Here is a 22,912-nt window from a genome sequence, read left to right as displayed (position 1 = left end):
GAATAATTTTGTTGGTGCTTCTCCTATTGCAAGGGTTTAGGGGGTTAATGAAGATTGGTAGAAGGCTGCTGGGAAGGTTGAGGATGGTTGGACATCAGTGAAAGGAAAAAAAGTCAAATCCTCCTAACCTTAATTTGATATGTATTTATGTTCTCAAAAGACTAGACCAAAATGTAAATGTTGATGGTTTGTGGCTTCTTGGGTTGTTTGCCCTCTTGTTGGAAACTTTGGTGTGTCCCTCTGGTTTGTCTAGTGGTATTCCATAATTGTTTTAAGATCCTCATTGTTATATCTTTCTTTTCCCTTTGTACAAGATTTTGGGTCCTTTCAAAAGCTATTTTTACTTAATCAAAACATTTTAAAAAGATTTAGACTAAGAAAGATTTTGTAAAAGGTGCAAAATTAATCATGACTATAGTTCAAAATTTATCATAATAATGAAACACAAAATACAATCACAATAATAATATTTCTATATTGATTCAAAAATAAATTACTATTTAAGCAACATCTTTTTATTTTAACCTTCAGCAATAATTATTTGTATATAATTCTTCCTTAAATATTAAATATTATGTTATTAAATAATTAAAAAATATAATAATTATAGTTATATTTCAACATATTTTATTTAATCATCATTATAGATTTAAAAAAATTAAAATTACTACTATATGTTTTTTTCCCAATCTCTAAATTTACATTAAAATACAATCCATGTAATTTATAAGTTTAAAACCAATTTAACATTCAAAAAATATGTATCACATTTAGTTTATACGTTTAACACCAATTCAACACTCAAAACATATGTATTAGATAAAATTGTTGAAATATAATACCATTAGTGACTCTTAATGCATCACATGTATCATTATCTAAAGACACTTTCACTAGATTTAATAATACAGATTTTTTATTAATAATAAAATATGTGTGTGTGTGTGTGTGTGTGTGTGTGTGTGTGTATTAGATAAAATTGTTGAAATATAACACCATTAGCGACTCTGATATCATTATCTAAAGACACTTTCACTAGATTTAATAATTGTAATAACACAGAGATTTTTCATTATTAATAAAATTATATAAGCAAGTAAAATTATATTGGTAACCAATTCCTAAAGAAGAGCTAGAGTAAGATATAACTATCTTTCCAACATTTATGACCGTGCATTGGATGTATAGAAAGAAAGGGGATAGATACTAATCTATTTTTAGATCTCAAGACAACTAAACCAAACATGAAAATGATTTTTCTGAGTAAAAGGATTGCTAACACTTTCCAATCATCCTTTTAAGGCTCTAGCATTCTTGGGCATATCATAGAAATTTAATAATTTCTGGGTAAAGCATTTCACACCATTAACAACATCTTGTCCCAACATTCACAAATATCTTATCAAGAAAGTAGTAAAAGGATTGTTATCCCAAATGGTAAAATACTGGAGAACCATGGCGAGCTCATTGTTATCACGCCCACTTCTTTCGCAACTTGGAGCTAATAATTCTGAATCACATTTGTTTAGTGCATTGCTAATAACAAACCAGAATAGAAAATTACAAACAAGCATACATTACTTCTTCACTGAATACACGGCTTGAATAGCCGGCATGGACAAAAGAAGTATGCCCACAAGAAGGGAGATAGCGTGCCATGGTTGTGAGAAATATTCTTCCCTAAACTGGCTCATCCACACCCTCCATGGACTTTTATAATGCTCCCTCACTCTTCCTAGCACCTCCTGAACTTCTTGACTTTGGTCGAGGGTTGTTCCGTTCATAATTGACTTAAACATACGAGCTGTATCTTCGTCACTCGGGGTCACACCCTAAATGATGTCCGACTTTTTAAGTATAGAGACATCTTTCCCTGAATCTATTAAATCTTTGATAATCCTCAGATTTCGTGAAATTAGAGTCTCTTCCGGAGACCATAAACACCTTTGACACTCTTCATAAGCCACTAAGTTCCGCAACCTTGTTTCTGTTCTGCCGGACATGCGGATTTTACGGAGGAAAAGCGTACTGCTTCGAAACAATTTCTTTTCAAACCCGATATTACCTGGTTTAAATTTTATGCCAGCGCCTTGTAAGATGGAACAAGGGATAGACAAGGTACGTCCAGGCAACTGGGGAGTAACATGATATTCAACATCCGTAACTGGCTTGATCGGGCTTAAACCTGCTAACACATCTTTCATTATCATTCTTGACAAATCCAGTAGATGGCATGGAGGTAGATTCTTCTGTAAATGTTCCTTCAGTTTTAATTTACTCTCATCTTCTGACAAGCGAGGGAAAGGATTCCCTCGGAAAAATGTGTACCTACTCAGCCGTTCAGCTAACTCAGTTGTTGCCTTTTCACGAGTTTCACATTCTAGTTGAAGTAGAGTTATAAGGGTGCATAAGGGAATTTGGTTTTCCAACTTGAAAATGTCTTTTAATAAATCACGATACATGCAGTTGCGACTATCAGTATTTTGGAAAACAAGGCTAAAGTAATTTCTATCACTCTCACGTCTTGTTTCCTTAGCGCTTTTACAAAATTCCAGAATAAAGCAAGCATCCATTGTTAACATCCAACATACCGTCTCTCCATCCCAGTCGATTGGTTCTGCATAGCACTCTCTTATTTCATTCTCCAACTTTTGAATCTCTGCAATCATGGTGCTAACATCTATATTTAATCTTGCCAACATTATATGAAGTGCTTCAATTTTATACTGATCCATTTTAATTAGGTGAGGAGTTTTCCTGTAATGGTATGGCCCAAATGATATAACTGCAGGAACATAGTCTTCTGGTTTCGAATCCATGATGCCTTTAGGGACCCTATAAATACAAACCTTTGTGGACACTTGCCATATTTTATGTGGAGGAATGAATGTATTTTTTACGTCGATCAGCCATGAATCAATAGAACCATTGCTTTCTGTTTTTCCTTCACCATTTAGTTCAGAAATTTGACTTTTTCTACAATTGAAGGTACTTCTAGTTATGTCTTGAGTCATCTCCACTCCGTTTTATCTTTTTTATCAATTGATTTTTATCCACTTGTCTCTGTATCCATCATGACAACAAACTGTTAGAGAAAGATATAGAAAGGAAATGTTTTGGCTATTGAAACGGCATTTTACCTAATGTTTTCCATTAACAATAACTATTTGAATGAGAAGTCTCTCTTTATGTGAGATGGCCATAAATAACATCTAACATTGATATTTTCGATTAGGCAAACATAAAAAGAACTGCAATTTTAGGCTGTTTGATCATTACAAGTTGTCTTTAAAAATACATTCGAATTATATGATATCATTCCGTCTTTTGCAATTATTGGGAAGATAATATAGTTTTCTAATATATATAATTTGCATTTCCTTTATAAATTTTATATTAGATATTTCTTGATAATAAATATATTTGGTTTAAGTGAAGTTAAGTGAAACTTAAAATGGGGAATTTAGACAACTAGCTCATTAGCACCAACATCAGTACACAATATTTATGTAGTTTAGTTAGAACAACAATGTCCAAATATAATCTTTATATAATGTCTTAAAGAACAATTAGAATAATTTGATTATTCATTAAATATAAATAATTTATTAATTTATAATTGTTCTATACTGTACATAAAAAACATATATCTCATTCACTTAAAAGTATAATTTAAGAAAATGAATTATTTAGTTTAGTTTAGTTTTTGTTTAACAATATGGTATCTAAAATTCAAGCACTTACAGCCAATCAATGTAGATGCTTCTAATTATAGGATGAATTTTGTAAATCTAAATTACATGCATTAGCTGTAACATATATAATTCCTAAATCAGAAAAAAAAAAGTTAGAAAATTAATAATGTATTAAAAAGGCTCTATTTCATTTAGAACTAAGAAAAATCAAATAGATATTTATTTATTATGTATTTTAAAATTAAGATGTTTAAATATGTTCCTATTAATCAACCTAAAGTTTCCATTATAAATATGGGCTAAAGGCATTTCTTTGCTTACGTTAATCTAATAAAAACCATAAGAATTTTGTGTAGTTCACAATTTAAATATTTAACAAAAAAAAAACCACAAAATTTCATAGTAATCAAAATTATACTAACATATTAATAAAAATTCATCATAAAAATAGATGTTAGATACCATTTATATTTTTGAATCATTTTTTTTTAATGAATGTCCCTAAATGTTTTAATATCACTCTTATATTATGTCTTCTTATATATTATTATAAATATAAGAAAGAACATCTTTGACCTTTTGTTTGGCATCATCTTATATCATGTTTTAATTTTTTATAAATTGTACTAATTTACACCTATATATTCCATATTTTTTTATAGTAAATATTGATAATAGTATTTTACTTAATGTCAAGTTCTTACTTACGGATTCAAATTTGATGAAAATGTATCTTCTAAGGTTAATCACATATTTTTTTTTTTCATAACATTTATTGTAAGGTTCTTTTTTAGCTTTTTCTACTTTAAGATTAGATTATGTAACTATTTTTTGCATCAATGGTTCAAATTATACTATGTGATCCATCAACCATGAAAGAAAGAGAACATTGGGAAGAAGTCACTTTACTATTTCTCTTACTTTCTCATGATATTCTCTTTCTTTCATCTTGAAAAATGGATCACAAAGTGTCATCTAAAATGTTCATGAAAAAAAAAAAGTTACACAATCAAATCTAGAAACACAAAAAGAAAATTTCTTATGTGATGAAGGGTACTCCCCTTATTAACAATAACATATATACAATAAAATAAAATAAATAATATAAAATTAAGTACATAAAATTATTCCCAAGTGGTGGTGAACATGCTTTCTTCGCAAGAGCTTGAGGATGTTAGTTGGCAGCTAGCCACTGTTGTTAAGCAGATTCTTTTCTTCTCTTCCCCTTTTCAGTTCATTAGGTTCACGTATATTCCTCGTGAATGGAATAGAACTGCTGATTGTTTAGCCAAATGGGCATCTAGTCATGATCCAGGTTGGAATATTAGGGATAGGAGGCAACTATCCTTTGAGATGGTGCAAGAATTTGATGATCTTGTTGCTCAAGATCAAGCTCCTTGTTGAGCTCTCCTTCTTGTATTTCTTTCTGTCTTAATAAATTTTTACCCCTCTTTTTGCAAAAAAAAGTACATAAAATTGCATTCTTATTATCTCCAAAGAAATGGAATAATAATTTTAAACAATGTGAGATGTGAAGTTACATGGACATTTTATTTACAATATTCTACAAGCTAGAATTATCATATACATCCCCTAAAATTTTCTTAGATAACCCTACAATCCTTTATTATATAGGCAATTTTCCATTGCTTGAGAGAATTCTAGATTCTTTAACCTTAAGGTTGAGTCCGACCAGTCCTATGATATTATTATTTTATTTTATTACATTAGACTAGACCCCAAGAACTTTCGAAATATAGTTTTTTTTTAAAGAAGATTGATTTTTATTAGTTTTGAGTAGAGAAACTTACAAAGACCATAAATCATCACCAATTGCTTTGATGACAATTATGGCCTCATTTCAAAATCACCACAAACTGCTCTACATTGTGTAACTCATGCAAGCTCTAGTCGAGTAAGGATTCACCATTTTTGGAGCCTCTGCAACTTTAAAAAATATTTAAAAAGCTTTTGTACGCCAGTGCAAATACTTTTTGAATTTCTTCAAAACTATACTCAATCTTGCAATAAAACATTAGTGGTAGGTTGTATCAAAAGTGAATCTCTAGGGAAGAAATTAGAAGATTCTTAGCTCTAATGACCAACTTACTAAAAATATAAAGATTCCATAAGCAAAAACCCTATATTGAGATAGTCCTTATTGAAAAGACAAAAAAAAACATATTTTTTGGTGATGTAACATTGCCCCTACACCCAGGATTATCCTAGATCAGAACCATGGGGTAATTTGAGAAGTGACCTTGTCAAAATTTAGGTATTCTTAGGAAAACCAAGATGGTTCACCTCCTCATTTGACAACCATGATGAATCTTCAACACGCCTTCCTTTCCATTTGACCATATATTGTTCATATTCATATTTTTTATGCTTCTTCTAGCACAACTTTCCAAAATGTGTTCAATTTACTCTACAGATGAAATAGTTACTTGAATATTCTAATGTCCTCTAGTGACCTCATCTTTAAAACTTCCTTTATTGTACTCTATTAGACTTGAAATCTTAAACTCTAATTAAATATTTAGTTCAATGAAAAATTCCACTTCATATGTATTTTTGGAATCATACGTCTTCAGTATTTGATATGATCCAAACTTCTTCATCTTCAACTTACTATATGCTCTCATTGGAAATCTCTTCTTTCTCAAATAACCCATGAATTTTCCTCAAATATAAAATTCATTATGCCTCTTTTTCTCATTTCCCCTATCCTTTTACTTTATATTTATTTTGGCAATGTACTTCCTCACTTCCCCATGCATGTTTCTTGACCTAAAATTGTGTTCTTTGGTAGACCATGTAGTTTCACCATTTCTTTGAAAAATAATCACACTATGTGAATAACATCAGTAGTCTTTTGCAAGGGATAAAATGTGTCATATTTAAAAACTTGGGATGTTGACTCAAATCTCAAGTGTAAGGGAAATCTTGTATAAGCTAGACATATTAGTATTTTTTCTTCTAAAGTGCAATGTTCTACTAACTAGTAAGGAGATAAAATATATACTCATGTTGGAAGAAGCATAAGGAACATGACATATGAAGGATATAAGCTCAAAAATAAAGGAATACTTGTAAAAGATTCATCATATCTGATAATGGAAGAGGTTAACCATCTTGGTTTTCCTCTGAACACCTGAGACATGACAAAGTTACTACTAAAATTACCTTTGGTGTCTAATGTAGAGTATCCTAGATATAAGGGTAATCTTGCATCACCAAAAAATATTTCTATTTTGTCTTTTCAGTAAGGGTTATTTTAGTCTAGAATTTATATTTGTGGAAGCTTACTATTTTTTGTAAGTTGGTTATTCAAGCTCAAAATGTTTACATTTCATCCATGGAGGTTTATTTTAGATATATCACCCTACCAATAAAGTCTCATTACAATCCAAGTGTATTTGTGAAATTATTAAGAATTTTCGATACAAAACTATGAACATTGTTTAAGGCCTTATAACCTCCAAAAAATGGGGTCAAATCTCATCTAGTTGGAGCTGGCGTGATTCAAGTGTTGTAGATTACACAGTGCTATTTCCTAAAAGGGGCAATCGTAGCCAATTGGAGTAACATTTGATGAGTTATGGTCACTGAAAGTTGTGCTACGTGAAATTATGAAAATGAAATTATTTGGGTCAAATTGAATGTAATAAAACATGAAAAATAATAATAGTTTAGGGTTGGTCGACCACAATGTATGTGGCTAAAATTTTAGGGTCTTTTTGGGTAGTGAAAACTGCCTATATAATAAGGCTTGTAGGGTTGTTTAGGATACTTCAAGGTTGTTGACATGGCTCTGGCATATAGAATATTGTAAGGAAAATGTCCATGTTGGTTTGCATATTGTGTTTTTAAAATTTATAATTCCATACTTTAAGAGATAATTGATAGACACATTTTTCTTTGGTCCTTTAATCACTTCAACTTCTGTCAAAATCAATCCTTTGTCAAAGAATAGGTATTTGCAGACCATTATGTACTACACAATGATCAAACTTATAGGGTTTCCCTAACAACAATTGAAAAATGATAATAGACATACTATCACATAGAACCTCACTATGATAGTTTCCAATATTAAACTTTACCGAACAATGTTGATTGACTAAATCCTTGTGACTTTTCTGCAATCAAAAAATCTATTATAGATTTAAATATTTCTTTCTTTCTAGATTCAACTTAATAAATATTTCCTAGGAAACATGATTGCATACGTTATCATTGCACTTACATGTTGTGTGGAACAAATTCCTTCTTTGCCTACATTTAGTCTTATCACTTAGAAAGGATCTTATAATCAAGACTTCTCCTCTTTCATCATATTAAGAATATGATGACTTTGGCATCTCCGTCTACATATAAAACATTTACCATGCATGCTAGTGAAAATTAGGAAAAACTTAAGTTTATGCAAACTTACTACTTGCCCAAATGCCTTTTTTCAACCATGTAATTTCCTCCCTCAGTAGATTTAAATTTAACTTTATTGGCATTTGTCACTTAGACTCTTGTTTGGCAAAACACCAATAAACGACTTTAAAATGTAGATGAACCACATATTTTGCAAGATCCCTAAGATGAATACTAAAATTATGTCAAACCGTTCAACTAGACCAAGCAAAAGATTTGCATTGCAAGGTATTTAATATTGGACAACGTCAACTAGCTAATGATATTCAAGAGTTTTAACAGAAGGGTTAATCTCTTCAAAGAGAACCAAATCTATTCCTTTATTTGCCAATATATCTTCTAGTTTGTTTCCTTCTCTCTAGGTATGAGATATTCAATGCTCTTGAAAAGTGTTAGCTGTCTTGCATCTCTGTTGTAGAATATAATTAAGATATTAAAGACCTTAATAAACATGAACTGATATTTACCAGAGTCACCTTGGGTGTGAAGTTTTTGGTAACCTCTATTTTTTCTTTGCTAAAATTAGCCAGCATAAAAGGGCTTGTACCTCTGCCACTTTATTTGTCGCAATTGTATTACACATTTTAATATGCTTGAAAAACTGAAAAAAAAAAATCTAATTAATACTTGAGCATTAGCTGGCAGTTATTGTTCAGTATAACTCTTTGTGCCATGTATGTGTGTAATACCAACACTTTCTTGAAGATGTTCAAAAATATTCTTTGCAAGAGGATTTGTGAAAATGTGTGCTAGTTGTTCTTTGGACCTACAAAACTTAAGACACATGTTATCATTGTTCACTAATTCACAAATATAATGATATCTTATATCTATATGTTTACTATGTTGATGAAAGACATAATTTTTTGATAATGCAATTGCAGATTTATTATCACAATATATTCTTGTAGGTTCTTCTTGTGGATGCTCCGAATCTAAAAGTACTCTTATCATCCACATTTCTTGACAAGTTGCTGATGTTGTTGCAACATATTCTACTTTAGCTGATGATAATGTTACAATCGGTTGCTTCTGTGATGCCAAAGAAATAGCTCTTGATCCTAGGTAAAAGATATATCTTAGAGTACTTCTTTTATCATCTAAGCTACCTACCTAGTCACTATCTATATAATCAATCAACTTGTAATGATCTGAATGCACATATAAGATCCCAAAGTTCTTTGTTCCAGCTATATACCTCAAAATCCTCTTTCCATCTTTTCAATGAGTTTCTTTTGGTTTTTCTATGGATCTAAAAATGAAACTAACTCCATATATTATATCTGGTCTTGTAGCTATCAAATATAGAAGGCTGCCAAATAATCTTTTGAATAAAGTTGTGTCTACATTAAGACTTTCATCATTCTTGCTAAGTTTTAAACCCAATGCAACTAGTGTAGGAGCTAAATTCACATTTGTCATTTTAAATCTTTTTAACAAATCAGTAGCATACTTACTTTGAAAAATGAAAATACCTTGGTCATTTTCATTTAGTTGTATCCCAAGAAAATATCTCATGAGTCACAAATCAGTCATATCAAATTCTTTTTTCATGGCTTCCTTGAAATTGTTTATTGGCATATTACCAATGAATATCAAATCATCTACATATAAGAAAACTATCAATATTTCTCCTTCATTGCTCATTTTGACATACAAATTTGGTTCATATCCACACTTACTAAAACCATCATTCACAAAACAAGAGTCTATTCTACTGTACCAAGCTCTAGGAGCTTGCTTCAAGCCATATAGTTTCTTTTTCAGCTTGTATACCTTATGTTCTTCTCCCAAAATTTCATATCTCGATGGTTGTTTTATATACACTTCTTCTTCTAAAATGCCATCCAAGAATGCTGATTTCACATCCATCTGATAACCCTTCCAATTATTTTGGGGTGCTATGGATAAAATAATTCTAATAGTGTCTAATCTTGCCATGGGTGCAAATGTCTCATTGTAATCTATACTCAGTTGTTGTGTGAAACCTTTGGCTACTAGTTTTGCCTTGTGTTTCTCTACTTTTCCATCAACGTTATATTTTGTTTTATGTACCAAATTAGCTCCAATCACTTCCTTGCCTTTAGGAAGATCTACTAAGTCCCAAGTATCATTCTTTTCTATTGACTAAATCTCTTCTTCCATGTCTAAATATCCACTTGTCATCTTTAATAGAATCTTCAAAATAAATTGGACCAGCATGTGCTAAGAGTGCAAAATTAATGTATAAATCATCATTTTCAGCCTCTTGTAATTCATCATATATGTCTCTAAGACTACGTTTCTTCTTTGAAGTATTTATAGACCTTGATCTTAATGATGCTGGTGTTGGATTAGATGATTCACTATTGTTAGTGCTTGCTGGAGTAATAGTGTTTTGAATGGTAGGTGCCCTTGTAGGTTTTTTAGGAACATTTTTTTTGTGTTGTAGAATGCACATCTTGAGTTTTATTTTCTTCATTTTCTTGTGGAACACTAGCTGCAACCATAGTTGACTTATCCAAGATACCATTCCATGCTTCTTCTTCTACAAACTGAACATCATGACTTATTATTAACTTCTTTGTGATGGGATTGTATAGCATATATGGCTTGGATTGTTCACTATATCCCACAAATATGCACTTCTCTCCTCTATCATCCAATTTTCGTCTCACTTCTTGAGGTACTAATAAGTATGCCACACAACTAAATATTCTCAAATGTGTTATTTTGTGCTTTATTTTTCTCCAAGTTTCTTCTAGTGTTTTATTTATTATTTCTTTCATTGGACATCTATTTTGTATGTATGCTGAACATGCAACTGCTTTAGTCCAATAATAATTTGATAAGTGTTTCTCCTTTAACATACTACTTGTCATCTTCATAATTGTTCTATTTTTTCTTTCTGCTACTCCATTTTGTTGTGGAGTTTACCTTACTATAAATTATTTCTATATGCCATTTTCTTTGCAAAAATTTAGAAAATCATTTGATATGTATTCTCCACCTTGATCAGTTCTTAATGTTTTAACAGAGTATCCACTTTATTTTTTAACTTTTTCCTTGAATTCTTTAAAGATAGAAAATACATCTGATTTATACTTCACAAAATAAACCCATACTTTTCTACTGAAATCATCAATAAATGTCAAGAAATAAAGTTTTTCTCTTAAGGATTGTGTTTGTATTGGCCCACAAAGATTTGAATGGACTATCTCAAGTGGATGTTTTCCTTTATGAGACTTTCCAATTGGAAATATTTCTCTATGTAACTCTCACATATTGTCTTAAGTGGCTCTATTGATGGCAACCCATGAACCATTCTTTTCTTATATAAGAGTTGTAACCTTTTAAAGTTTAAATGACCAAACCTTAAATGCCATAGCCAATATTCATTTTTGTATGAAGCTTTAAATGCTGATTCAGCTACTTTTTGCAATTCATTTGGCTCTAAGAATAGTTCACTTTGGATTTTAAGTGGAAACATTCTATTTTAGGGTCATTTCAAATTTTGCAATCAGCCTATTGCTTGATTTTTTATCTAGAATCACACATTCACCATTTTCAAAATGTATTCTATATCCCTTTTATACTAGCTTCCCAATGCTTATGAGATTATGTTGCAATCCAGGAACATAATATACATCAAGAATTTTTTTTTCTTCACATTTCTTAGTTATTATGCTAATCAACCCTTTTTCCATGACTGAAATTTGATGATCATTTCCAACTTAACCTCTAATTTTACTGATTTATCTATTTTTGAGAATATCTCCTTAGTCTCACTCATATGGTTACTACAACCACTATCTAAGAACCATACTTCTTTAGAACTCTGTTGTACAACTTTACATGTTATCAAGATGGCATTTTGCTCACTAGTGTTGGGCTGATTTTCATTTGTAAAATGTGCCTTATTCCTATTCATGTCATATTATCTTTTTCTACACTTAGATGCAAAATGCCCAAATTTATTACAATAATTACATTGGATGTTATATTTTTCATACCTTTCTCCTTGATGAATATTGTAAGGATGGATGCTCCCCCTTCCTCATGTTAATGTGAAATGGGTTTGTGAGCTTGATGTTGATTTTCTACTTTCACACTATAGATTTCCTTTTCCTCCTCTTGGTGTAAAACATCCTCTACCTTAGTTGTAATATGATCTTCCTCCTGTTCTTCCAAATGAAAGTTGATTCCTTAAAGCATTCTCCAATGATTAAGTTTCTGAATGATTCAACATATGTTCATGTGATAAGAGAGAACCCATTAACTCATCTATTGAAAGCAGGGAGAGATCCTTAGATTCTTCAATGGCTGCAACTCTTGAATCAAACTTATTTGTAGACTTCTAAGAATTTTCTCTATAATTTGTTGATCCCCAAGGGTTTCTCCATAAGATCTAATCTAATTTACTATCTCCATTGCTTAAGTGAAGAATGAATCTATTGAATTTGAATCTTTAATTTGTAAATTTTCAAAATCTCTTCCAAGATGTTGTATCTTTGATGTTTTTACCTTGCCTGTGGCTTGGTATGTTGATTGTAAGTTGTCCCATGCTTGTTTTGAGAAACTATTATCTCTTCCTTCTCTTCCTTTCTCACATAGCAACTATTATCTCTTCCTTAAATCTTCAACTTTTCTCTCATTTTCTCTTCACCCACAATGACATTTTCCCATAAAAATAATGCCCAGTTCTTCTATAGCTCTAATACCAATCTGTTGAAGTAGAGATAAGAGAAACAAACATTTTTCTCACATGAAACACAAAGATAAACCAAAAGAAGTAGACGTAGATAAAATAGATAAGTTATATTGAACCAAACATAAAATGTTGTTTTTCTACATATGCCTTTGCTGAACAATTAGCTGCCAATTTCTAAAATAGAGCTATATTCTTCTCATAAAATTATTGCTATGAAACAAAGCATTTCAATTTACAATGAGTCTTCTCTCTTAGGCTAGAAACTTCAAGATAAGTCTTAAACAATCTAGAAAATGTAGTATAATAAATGAGAGGTCTAGAGCTCTCCATGAGAAGATAGGAATAAATAAAGTAGTTGGAGTAAGTAAGGGGTAGGGGAGATTAAAAAAGAGGACCGGCTGGAAGCCTACATCACCAACAAAACTATAGTTTTGTAGTTAATTCCATTTATTATTTTGTGTATTAAGCACCCATTCTACTAGTGCCTTGGAGAAGAAATGGGCAAAATAATTGTGTGATAAATTTGAATGGATTTTTTATGGACATTTTAATTTTCACAAACCCACGATTTCCAATGATTTTCATTTGCAATTTTTCTCTATTTGAAAAAATAAAAAAATTAAGGCATATTCTCATATATATATATATATATATAATTTATAAAAATCAATATATATTTCTTTTGGTAAACAAATTTGTCATTGTGAAGTTATTTGTGAAATTGACCATGTTCACCTTGTAAACAATGACAATTCTGTGAACAGTTAGAGAGATTATAATTGATCACAATCGAGTTGCAATCCTCCTCTATGTTTGAGAGGGGTAGCTCCCTTGTTAGAAATAAGTTTTGTTCTTTCCAATAAAAATGTATTCAAACTTTGATATATAGAATGAAAGCTATTGATGGTGAATGCACCAAACAACTTCAAAGCTTTGCTAAATTAATTTAAACTACTAATAAAAGCAATCAATATCTTCACTTGAAGGTTATCATTAGCGTAATGGTGATTCAATGATTCATGAACATTTACATAATACCATGAAAACACTCACTTCAAAGAGAATCAACATTTCAACAATTCAAATTTGTAGATAGAGATGCCAAAATGTGATTTCCTTTACTATTTGTACCAAGTCCATAAGAGAATTTTTCGATTACAAAGAAAAAAATCTATACGCATTTTTCAAAAATTATCATGCTACAAAAATTCTAACATAAGTATTTTCTAATTCGAAAGTCTAAAAGGTCCCCTATAACAAAGAAAAATAATTCTTTATATAGACTTTTAGTTAGGGGACTACCTTTTTGAGGTTAATAGTTACCTTCCAATTACATGTTTTTGGTGAGGTTAATTAACTTGGCAAAAATTAACCAAATATGACTTAAAATTTGGACCCTACACCTTTCGAGAAGAAGATTGAATAATGAATCCTTATCGATCTCATTTTGAACTTTCAATCATTTATTCAAATTACATCACTTTATTAATGAACACATATCCCTTTTTCTATAGAGAGATAAAAAACACATATCCATCTTCCCATGAAAAGATCAAGAGCATAAGGCATATGCGTGTCCACTACATACTAACTTTATGTGACCACTATCTCTCCAATTGTCCTTATATCTACCAAAGGTTCTTTGCTTCCATGATAACATTTATCAAAAGGATGGCCATGCATAAACACACATACCAATACCTCTAAACTTTACATTTGACTTGCAATTATCAAATACTATGTGAGAGTATCTCATAAGCAGTCCGTTGAAATGATCAGGAGCTTGGTCTATGTTTTCAATCATGCCTCCAAAAAAATTGATGAAAGTTTACAAACTTCATGATTCATGCAATTACCACATCCCCAAGAGATGAAATTCTATTGACAAATTCTAATGCATTAACTTTTTCTTTGTCTGAATGGAAGTTCCTACAATATTTAACAAATCAATTTAGATCTTAACTCTCACCTCATTTGTGTGGTCACACACTTTCGAGGCACTTTGTTACATAGTTTTACACTGACTTCTATTTTGCCGATAATATGACATGATGGCAACTACTTTGAGTGTAGACAAGATTATAATTCAAATTGAGGATGATTCCTTTTTTCACATGTACAAGGCTTGTTTTATTGCAGGTGTGGGAATGGAGAAAAGGAATGCATATTGGGAATAGGAATGGATATTCTAATAACTATTATTTTTTGGATTGGGTATAAGCTCATTTTAGAGGCAAAATAGGATTATGTATTCCTATTCTCTATTCCAATTGACAAACCAAATGAAAAATAGAAAACATATTATAAATTGTATATTCCTATTCTAGCAACGAAACAGGCACTTAACTACTTTCTTTGATTCCATATATGATGTGTGTCCATTCGAATGATTCGAACTATAATATTTCACATAAATTCTCTTAAGTGTCCATGCTTTAATAAATGCCCATAAATGCCCACGCAGTTGCTCAACCACTTTTATGGATGTTCAACAATACGGTACGACTTGATACTTGTTGTTCATGAAGGTTGCAGGTACTACGTGCTTTAGTCTCTAAATACTATTCAACGAATAGTTTGCATTCAATTTCTAGTTGGACAAGTTTAATAAATACTCAGTGCATGCTCAAATTTAATCAAACACTAAGCATGATTTCTTTTTGGAGTTTCTACAAGTGTCATTCATTATAAAAGTCATTCAATAACTTCCTAAACAACATTTTAGAGCTTTCATCATGGTTCAAGATTGAAGGTTGGCACAACTATCATTATTGATCTTCACACTCCTTTGTGGGTTGATACTTACATCTCTATCCATGACCATTGCATTGATCGATCCACATGATGCAGGTAAGATACTTGGAAAAATTTTAGAGCTCAAGTCATAACTAGCTTCTTGAAGTTATTGAATCATGTAAACTATCTGTTGTATATTTCTATGTCGCATATCCTCTATGAATGCAATTTTCCTGTTTAATGAAATCACTCTTTCAAATAGCTCACATACAATTTTCTGATAATTGGAACTTACATGGCTAAAGGAATGGTGGCATACTAGTTTCTATTTCTTACTACCAATTTACTTGGAGTAGGCATTCAATCAAACATACCACCTTGATGCTTCCACATCTACAATGGTCAGCTTTTTATTCTTTTAAATTTCCATAGAAAGTGTCTTTTTTAGTGGGGATATAAACTTTTTCAAATGCACAAAAACCCTCCCATGAAGGAATTTGGTTAAATGAATCAAAAATATTGGTCATCCTTAAATATCATATACGCCACCCTTAAACATCATCCATTAAGAGAAGAATTAGAGTAGTTGCTCAGTGATTTTCTTTCGGCTTCTAGTTTTGATCATCATGGCTTTCATAGAGTTGCTTGAGAATTTTGTTGTCTCCCCAAAGAGTCTAGAGGCCTTGGCCTTCTCTCTACTTAGAAGCAAGGCCTTGCTCTATGTGCCAAATTGATTATTTGTCCCATCACTGAAGATGAAGCTTGTAAGATTCTAGTTTGACACTGCATTTCCTCTCGGTTTCCTGTTAACAGACCTGCATGGAAGGGTATTGGCTTTCAAACCCTTCTCATCATGCAAGAACCAAATCATATATAGGGCTCTTTTATTATCAAGATCATATGGAAAGCTTGGGAAGCTATTAAGCCTTGGCTTCGCTGGTTTCATGATGAGTTTCGTAATGGGCTCTCTTTGAACTAGTAGAACATTTGGTGGTCTCCCCTATTTTCCATCTAGGGTACTCCCCTAGCCAATACTCAAGTTGCTAGTGCTCTACATTTTTTCAAACAAGGCATCAAGACTCCTAAAGATATTTTCTCTAGGGTATCCATGAGTCTTAGATCTTGGGAAGATATGCAAGTCCAGTTCCACCTTGCTTGTTCATATAGACAGACTTTTGACTTATTGCTTTATGCAATTCTAGGTCACTTAATTCATAAAGTGGGTATGCAGTCTATTCAACCTTGGTGGACTGATTGGAAGTGGTATCTTGCCACTCCTTTCACAAGTTACAAACCAAGTTTGGGTTATAGATGGCTTTCTCCACATTTTTCGATGGTGGATACACTTAACCAGAGATGGAATTTGCAATCTTCCCTTTCTCAATAGAGAAAATGCTTCGACACTATTTGGAGTGCCATTACAGAGCCCAAGATTGCCCATTTTGCTTGGTGCCTAGGTTTTCAATGTCTTCCCCTTAGGCCTTAGCTTAAGCATATTGGGGTTCTAGATCCTAGGTGTCCATTTTCTGGCCAACCAGAGTCTTGCCTGCATATTTTTTGGTTTTTTAGATGTGCTCAAAATTATTGGCACTAGATTCAAGATTTTTTAAGTCGTTTTGGCCTGAACCCTTTTCTTGGCACATGGTTATTTTGGGAGATTCTCCCAGGATCCCTAGGTAATTTACCCAGATCTAGCATACCTTCAGGATGGAGATTTTGTTTACTTTGTGGAAAGATAGAAATGTTGTTCTTTTCACTCGTAGTTTTCTTTATACAAATATTGCTATGTACACTAAGGCATGCATTTGTAATACTGTAATGATGTTGATTCAAGTTCAAGAAAACAAGGTGGCTCTAGAGGTGGCCCACCTTCAAGAGTTTCTTAATCACTAGGGAAATGCCCCTTGTACTCTTTCCAGGGTACCTCTAGATGCCTCGGTTGATACCTCGATGCCCAGAGGCTGTTTCCAAAGGTACACTTCTTTAGGCCACTGCTCACACACATTAGGTTCCCAAGCTTCCCACCACCGCTCTCCTAGCGGTGGTGGTGGCGGGTGGAGGCACCGCTCGGTTTCCCCGCCCCATGGTGGCACTAGTTGGTCCTCAACTCCTCCTCCTAGTCCTTGGTAGATGGTTTTTGTAAAGTGGCCTTTTTGCCTAGAACTGACCATCTCTCCTCTGCACCCTGATATGAAGGATGTTGAGTAGGCCACTAATGAAGTTGTTCATGGCTAGATTATTGCCAACCTGCTTGCCAACTCCAAAGATGACTAGGGATTTCATGATCGAGATGAACCACCCCCTTAGTTGGCACTACTTTAGCTGCTTGAGGGGTTGCTTCTTATATTTTTTTTGGATAAATAATTTTTTATTCCAATTTCAACCATGTGAACTCTTGCAGGGTGATCTTGTATCCCCTGACCGCTTTTTTGGGAATTGTAATCGTAGTATATTTTTATTAATAGAAAAAGACTATTCATTAAAAAAATTATAAATATTTTTAATTTTAATAAAAAAATATTTTAATTAAACAACTAAACATAATTAATTAAGTTAAAGAAATAAATTTTTAAAATCGTTCATATAATAGCATATTAAGTTAGATAAGTATAAATATTTAGATAATTATAAAATATCAACAAGACAAAATACTTAATCAGGCAAAATAAATAGAACTATTTAAATAATGTATGCCATGTGTTATTATTTTATTTTTAACTAAAATAAATAAGAAAAAAAGTTAAAAGTGGAGATAAAAGCTAGTTAAATAAAATAAATAAATAAATAAGAGTTAAAAGTGGTCTGGGTTGCAAATCGATGGTAAAATAATTAACTACAAGGGATGAAAATAAATTTGTCACACCAAAAATGTTATTTTACAAGACTAAACTAAGTGATGAGCTCATAGATATTTACTAATATTTTTAAAAATTATAATTTAATGAGCATAATCTATTTTTGATACGTATTTAATGCGCATAAATCATATTAAAATTAAATTTTAATTTAAATAATTAAAAAATATTATTTCTATATTTAATTTAAAATATACTAATAAAGTATCATTTCAAAAATCTTGCAACCAAAAATCTATTATGAAAAATAGAGCAAAAAAACTAAAATATTTATAAAATCTAATAAAATATCATCTAAAAAATCTTTCCACAAAAACAAATCTATTATGAAAAATATAACCATATAAAGTAAAGAGAAAAAAAAAAAACTAAAATAATTATAAAATCTAAAAACTAGATGAATAAAATAATCTTTTAAAAGAACTCTATCAAAAATTCTATTATAAAAATTAATATGGAAAATATTTAAAATATATATTAAAAAATAAAAAATCCTCCTAGAAATATAGCTAATTTAAAAACTAGTATTTAAAGTGAAAAACCAAAATAATTAAAACTATATTAATGTAAATTAAAATAATTGAAAAATTAAATAAAATATTTTTAAATTTCAAACTTCAGTCAATTAAAAAACTCAGAAGTAAAATAAACAAGAGGAAAAACATGAGTGAAAAGTTGAAATCTTGTATCAATAAATTGAAGGATACATAATTTTAAATTTATATCAAAATAATATTTAAAATGTCTTTTACATAAACTATCAATAGTAACTAATTAAGTTCAATAAATAAATAAATAAAAAGAGTTAATGGGGAGACAATAGGTAATTAAGCTAAATAAATAAAATATTAAAAAGTATATGACATATCTTTTTACTATTTTGTAATTAGTAATTTTAAAGTTAAAAACTCTTTGAAATAAGCAATCAATAATAATAATAATTAAGTCAATAGGCTTCTCCTATGGAGTGAATGATCCAAAATAAATGTATTTATTGTCTTACATATAGTCAGCTATCTCATGCAATAATTATAATGTATTTGTTTCTATTAGCACATTTCCCCTCACCATCGCATTCCCTGCCATTTATTTAAAACTAAGTCCACTAATGACTCAGTCTTATGAAAATGCTGAGTGGGATTCTCCACATCATGTGCGATTCTCCATTGTCTCACAAAGGGAGTTGGATTTAAACATCCACTAAATGACACACCTTTTGAGAATTAAGTAAGTTACTAAATGCAATGTACTATGATTTTTCACCTTATGTAGCTCCTATACAATTATAATCATATTGCAATAATTGGAGTTATAGTCACCCTTCTATTCATTTAAATATTTTGCAAATGACTTGAGAACCCTTTTGAATAGTCTCGTTGCAGATGTACCCAAAGTAAGAAACTTATAATCATCCTTGCACTAAAGAACTGCAATAATAGGTATTCTTATGTACAATTTTCATTAGTATGCCCTTTAATGATTGATACACTGTGTTGCTCTACCAAGTGTAGAAGGCCAAAGAGGAAATGTTGTGTCAACTTTATAGCTTTGTCAGGTGGCTATCATGGTTGACAGTGACTATCTAACTGTGATGCCTCTACCCATGCTCATACCATAGCATCATCCAGCCTATCATTTTCATATTTTCTATCAATTCAATAAGTAACTCTGTCAAACTCTTAAATATTTTTTAAAAACTACTTTATGAAGTTTCTATACTCTATATATATATATATATATATATATATATATATATATATATATATATATATATATATATATATATATATATATATATATATATATATATATATATATATATATATATATATATATATATATATAATATATGGGTCATTTCTCAAATTCTATGGCATTTTAAAATTTATTTAGTTTAAAATGTTTTTAATTATTTTTTAATATTTTTAGTATATTTTTAGAGACTGCATAAAGTAAAGTATTAAATCAAAATAAGAAATTGTTAAAGTAAATTATTAAATAAAAATGAAAAATTGTTAAATAAATTATTTAAAATTATATATATATATTTATTTAGATTTGAATTATTCATAACAAATTTGTTTTATAATATAGAGGCAAAAGCCTACAATGCAATAGTAACTTGCAAGCCTCTCATGTGGGAGGTCTTGGGTTCTAATCTACCTTTGCTTAACATATAATAATAATTAATTCCAACAAATAATAATAATTAATCTAGGCTTCGGCCATTTACCAATCAACAAAAAAAAATATTGTTTTAAAATATAATTTTTACATACACTTAAACTTTTCCATCTTTTTATTATTAGTTAACATATTTTTACTACTAGATTAAATTAGATTTATGAAGACATCGAACTTTGACATTTTTTTACATTTTATAACTTTTCTTAATATATTATTTACTATTACATTTTATATTCATTAATTGCCATACCTACAACAAGGCTATGTTGTTTGAAGAATTCGTGGTCAAACTAAGAGAAGGCATGGGTGTTAGCGATAACATTGAATGAGTTCTTATGGTGTTTGATGCTTTTGGTTTTGGTTTTGAAAGCCACTTTAGAATCATATTGGAGACTTAGGAGGCATACCAAAATCCCATATATTCAATTAGCTTTTTACTTATTTATATCTTGAGGTTGTTTGTGATTGTTAGGGGAGGAAGTCAAAACTATCTATTTCTCTTCAAACAGTTTATCAATTGGGGGGTGCATTTATATTTAGACATGATCTTCATAGTTCATCTAAATATCCATTTTTTAATGGTTCTAGGAGTCTTGCAAAAACCCAAGGTTCATGGTTATGGTTACAAAAGAACCCATATTCAAAGATGGAATTAGTGTTTGTTCAATGTTCATATATTTTAGGATGCTAATTGTTAGTTCAGACTTTAGATGTTGGACATTGTGGCTATATTCCTTGCGACCGGTTGGTTTTGGGTTCTAGATCATGCCAAAATGTATTTTTAATGGATTTTGAGGCCCTATCAAAACCTCTTTTACCCTTAATAAACAATAAAATAATAACTTAGACTTTAAAGATTTCAACTAGTCATGGCATTAAGGGGCTCATTATCAACATTTAAAAAATCTTTTTGATCGTAGCTTTTTTCTTTTGACTTTTTGAAATGAAGGCTCCTACTCCCATGAAGGTTCCCACGAAGGCTCTAGCACTAGCTAGTACCCATGCTGCTCATGTTGGGGTTCAACATGTTTTCTCTCGCCCATCATCCTTGGACTAATGCCGAGGATTCCCATCATCCTCTAGAGTTGCAATTGTAGAGGCTTTCTTCCCTCTTGTTGTGGCTGGGGTCACTACTATAGCTCCTACTCCTTCTACTCCAGTTTCTCATGCTATGGATGCTCTCCATTCTCCTGATGCTTACCCTAGGTCTTGGGTTGCTATGGGGAGATCTACAATTTCTTATGTAGATGTGGCTACTTTTGAGGTGGGTATTGCTGCTCCTGTATTGAAGAAGGGGATTTGTTCGACTATGCCTTCTATTAGTCATTTGGTTGTGCCTATTTTTGTAAGTAACTTGCTTGTGCTTCATCTAGATTTCAAAATTTTTGATGTGATTTCCACATATGTGGAGGATTAATTTTCTACTACTACTATTTTTTGTTTCAGGGGTTTTTCGTCCTCTCTTTTGGATTTGCTTTCTTGGATTTCCAAATATTGGGAACCAATCATTTTACAGATTTACCCTATGGCAAGGGGTCTTTTAATTGTGAAATTTCATCTTGTGTTGTATTTTTGTTGTGGTTTCACAATGCACACCCCATTTCTCCTATAAATGAGGACACCCTAGTGAATTTTTTATCTCCCAGAACCCTGGTTTGGGGCCTAGGTCATTTTGGGACTCCCTTAGGAGTCTTTCTCTATCCTTTTTTCTTTACCTAAGAAAAACCAGGTGCCAGAATTGGAGAATTTGGGAGATTTTTAGCTATTTTAGTTCATGTGTGTGCACTAGCACACTTAGTGCACGTGCACACCTATCCAAGGTGTGTAGATGTACTAATGGTACAAGTGCTCACCCATTTCCTTTGGAGATGCACACATGCCTATGTGCACACCTCCAAATTGGGCAGACATAAGCCCTAGCCTATAGAAGCCTGGGACCCCCATCTCCTCTCCTTAGTTCTCCTAGCACACTTTTGATTCCCACACCTCCACACCTCCAAAGGTGTGATTGACCCTACACACACCACCAAAACACATAAGTGTTAGAAGACACCAAATGTGTGTGCATGTGCACCTATCCAAGATGCACATGTGTTCACCTTTTTTCAATCTTTTTGCAACCTAAAATGCCTAAGGCCCCAACACTTAAGGAAAGGTGTGCATGTGTGCACCTCCCCAAAGTGCACACATTTGCACCTTTTATAAGAAATATTAAGGCACACATAAGGGTGTGCACATGTGCACCCCATCAAGGTGTGCATGTGTGCACGCTTTGCACAAAAAAAATTAAATGACAAATTTTCCTCTTTGTATCTTGAATT

General features: G+C 31.4%; 1 protein-coding gene across 1 annotated transcript; it reads right to left on the bottom strand.

Annotated features, from left to right (window-relative positions):
• Nucleotides 1–1,832: 1,832 nt before the first annotated feature.
• Nucleotides 1,833–2,819, bottom strand: LOC149546152 (putative UPF0481 protein At3g02645). The gene has a single exon (XM_089793901.1). The coding sequence runs from the start codon at nt 2,817–2,819 to the stop codon at nt 1,833–1,835; it is 987 nt and encodes a 328-aa protein (XP_089650027.1).
• Nucleotides 2,820–22,912: the final 20,093 nt, after the last annotated feature.

The sequence above is a fragment of the Cupressus sempervirens genome, chromosome 7 (assembly GCF_028749045.1).
Source record: "Cupressus sempervirens isolate cs-2001-9-10 chromosome 7, ASM2874904v1, whole genome shotgun sequence".
NCBI classification, from domain to species: Eukaryota; Viridiplantae; Streptophyta; class Pinopsida; order Cupressales; family Cupressaceae; genus Cupressus; species Cupressus sempervirens.
Note: the sequence above shows the minus strand (reverse complement) of the source record. Positions and strands in the feature narration are given on the sequence as shown.

What these genes read in the sequence shown, in the direction of transcription:
- LOC149546152 (XM_089793901.1), bottom strand. Translation starts at nt 2,819, where the DNA reads ATGGATTCGAAACCAGAAGACTATGTTCCTGCAGTTATATCATTTGGG.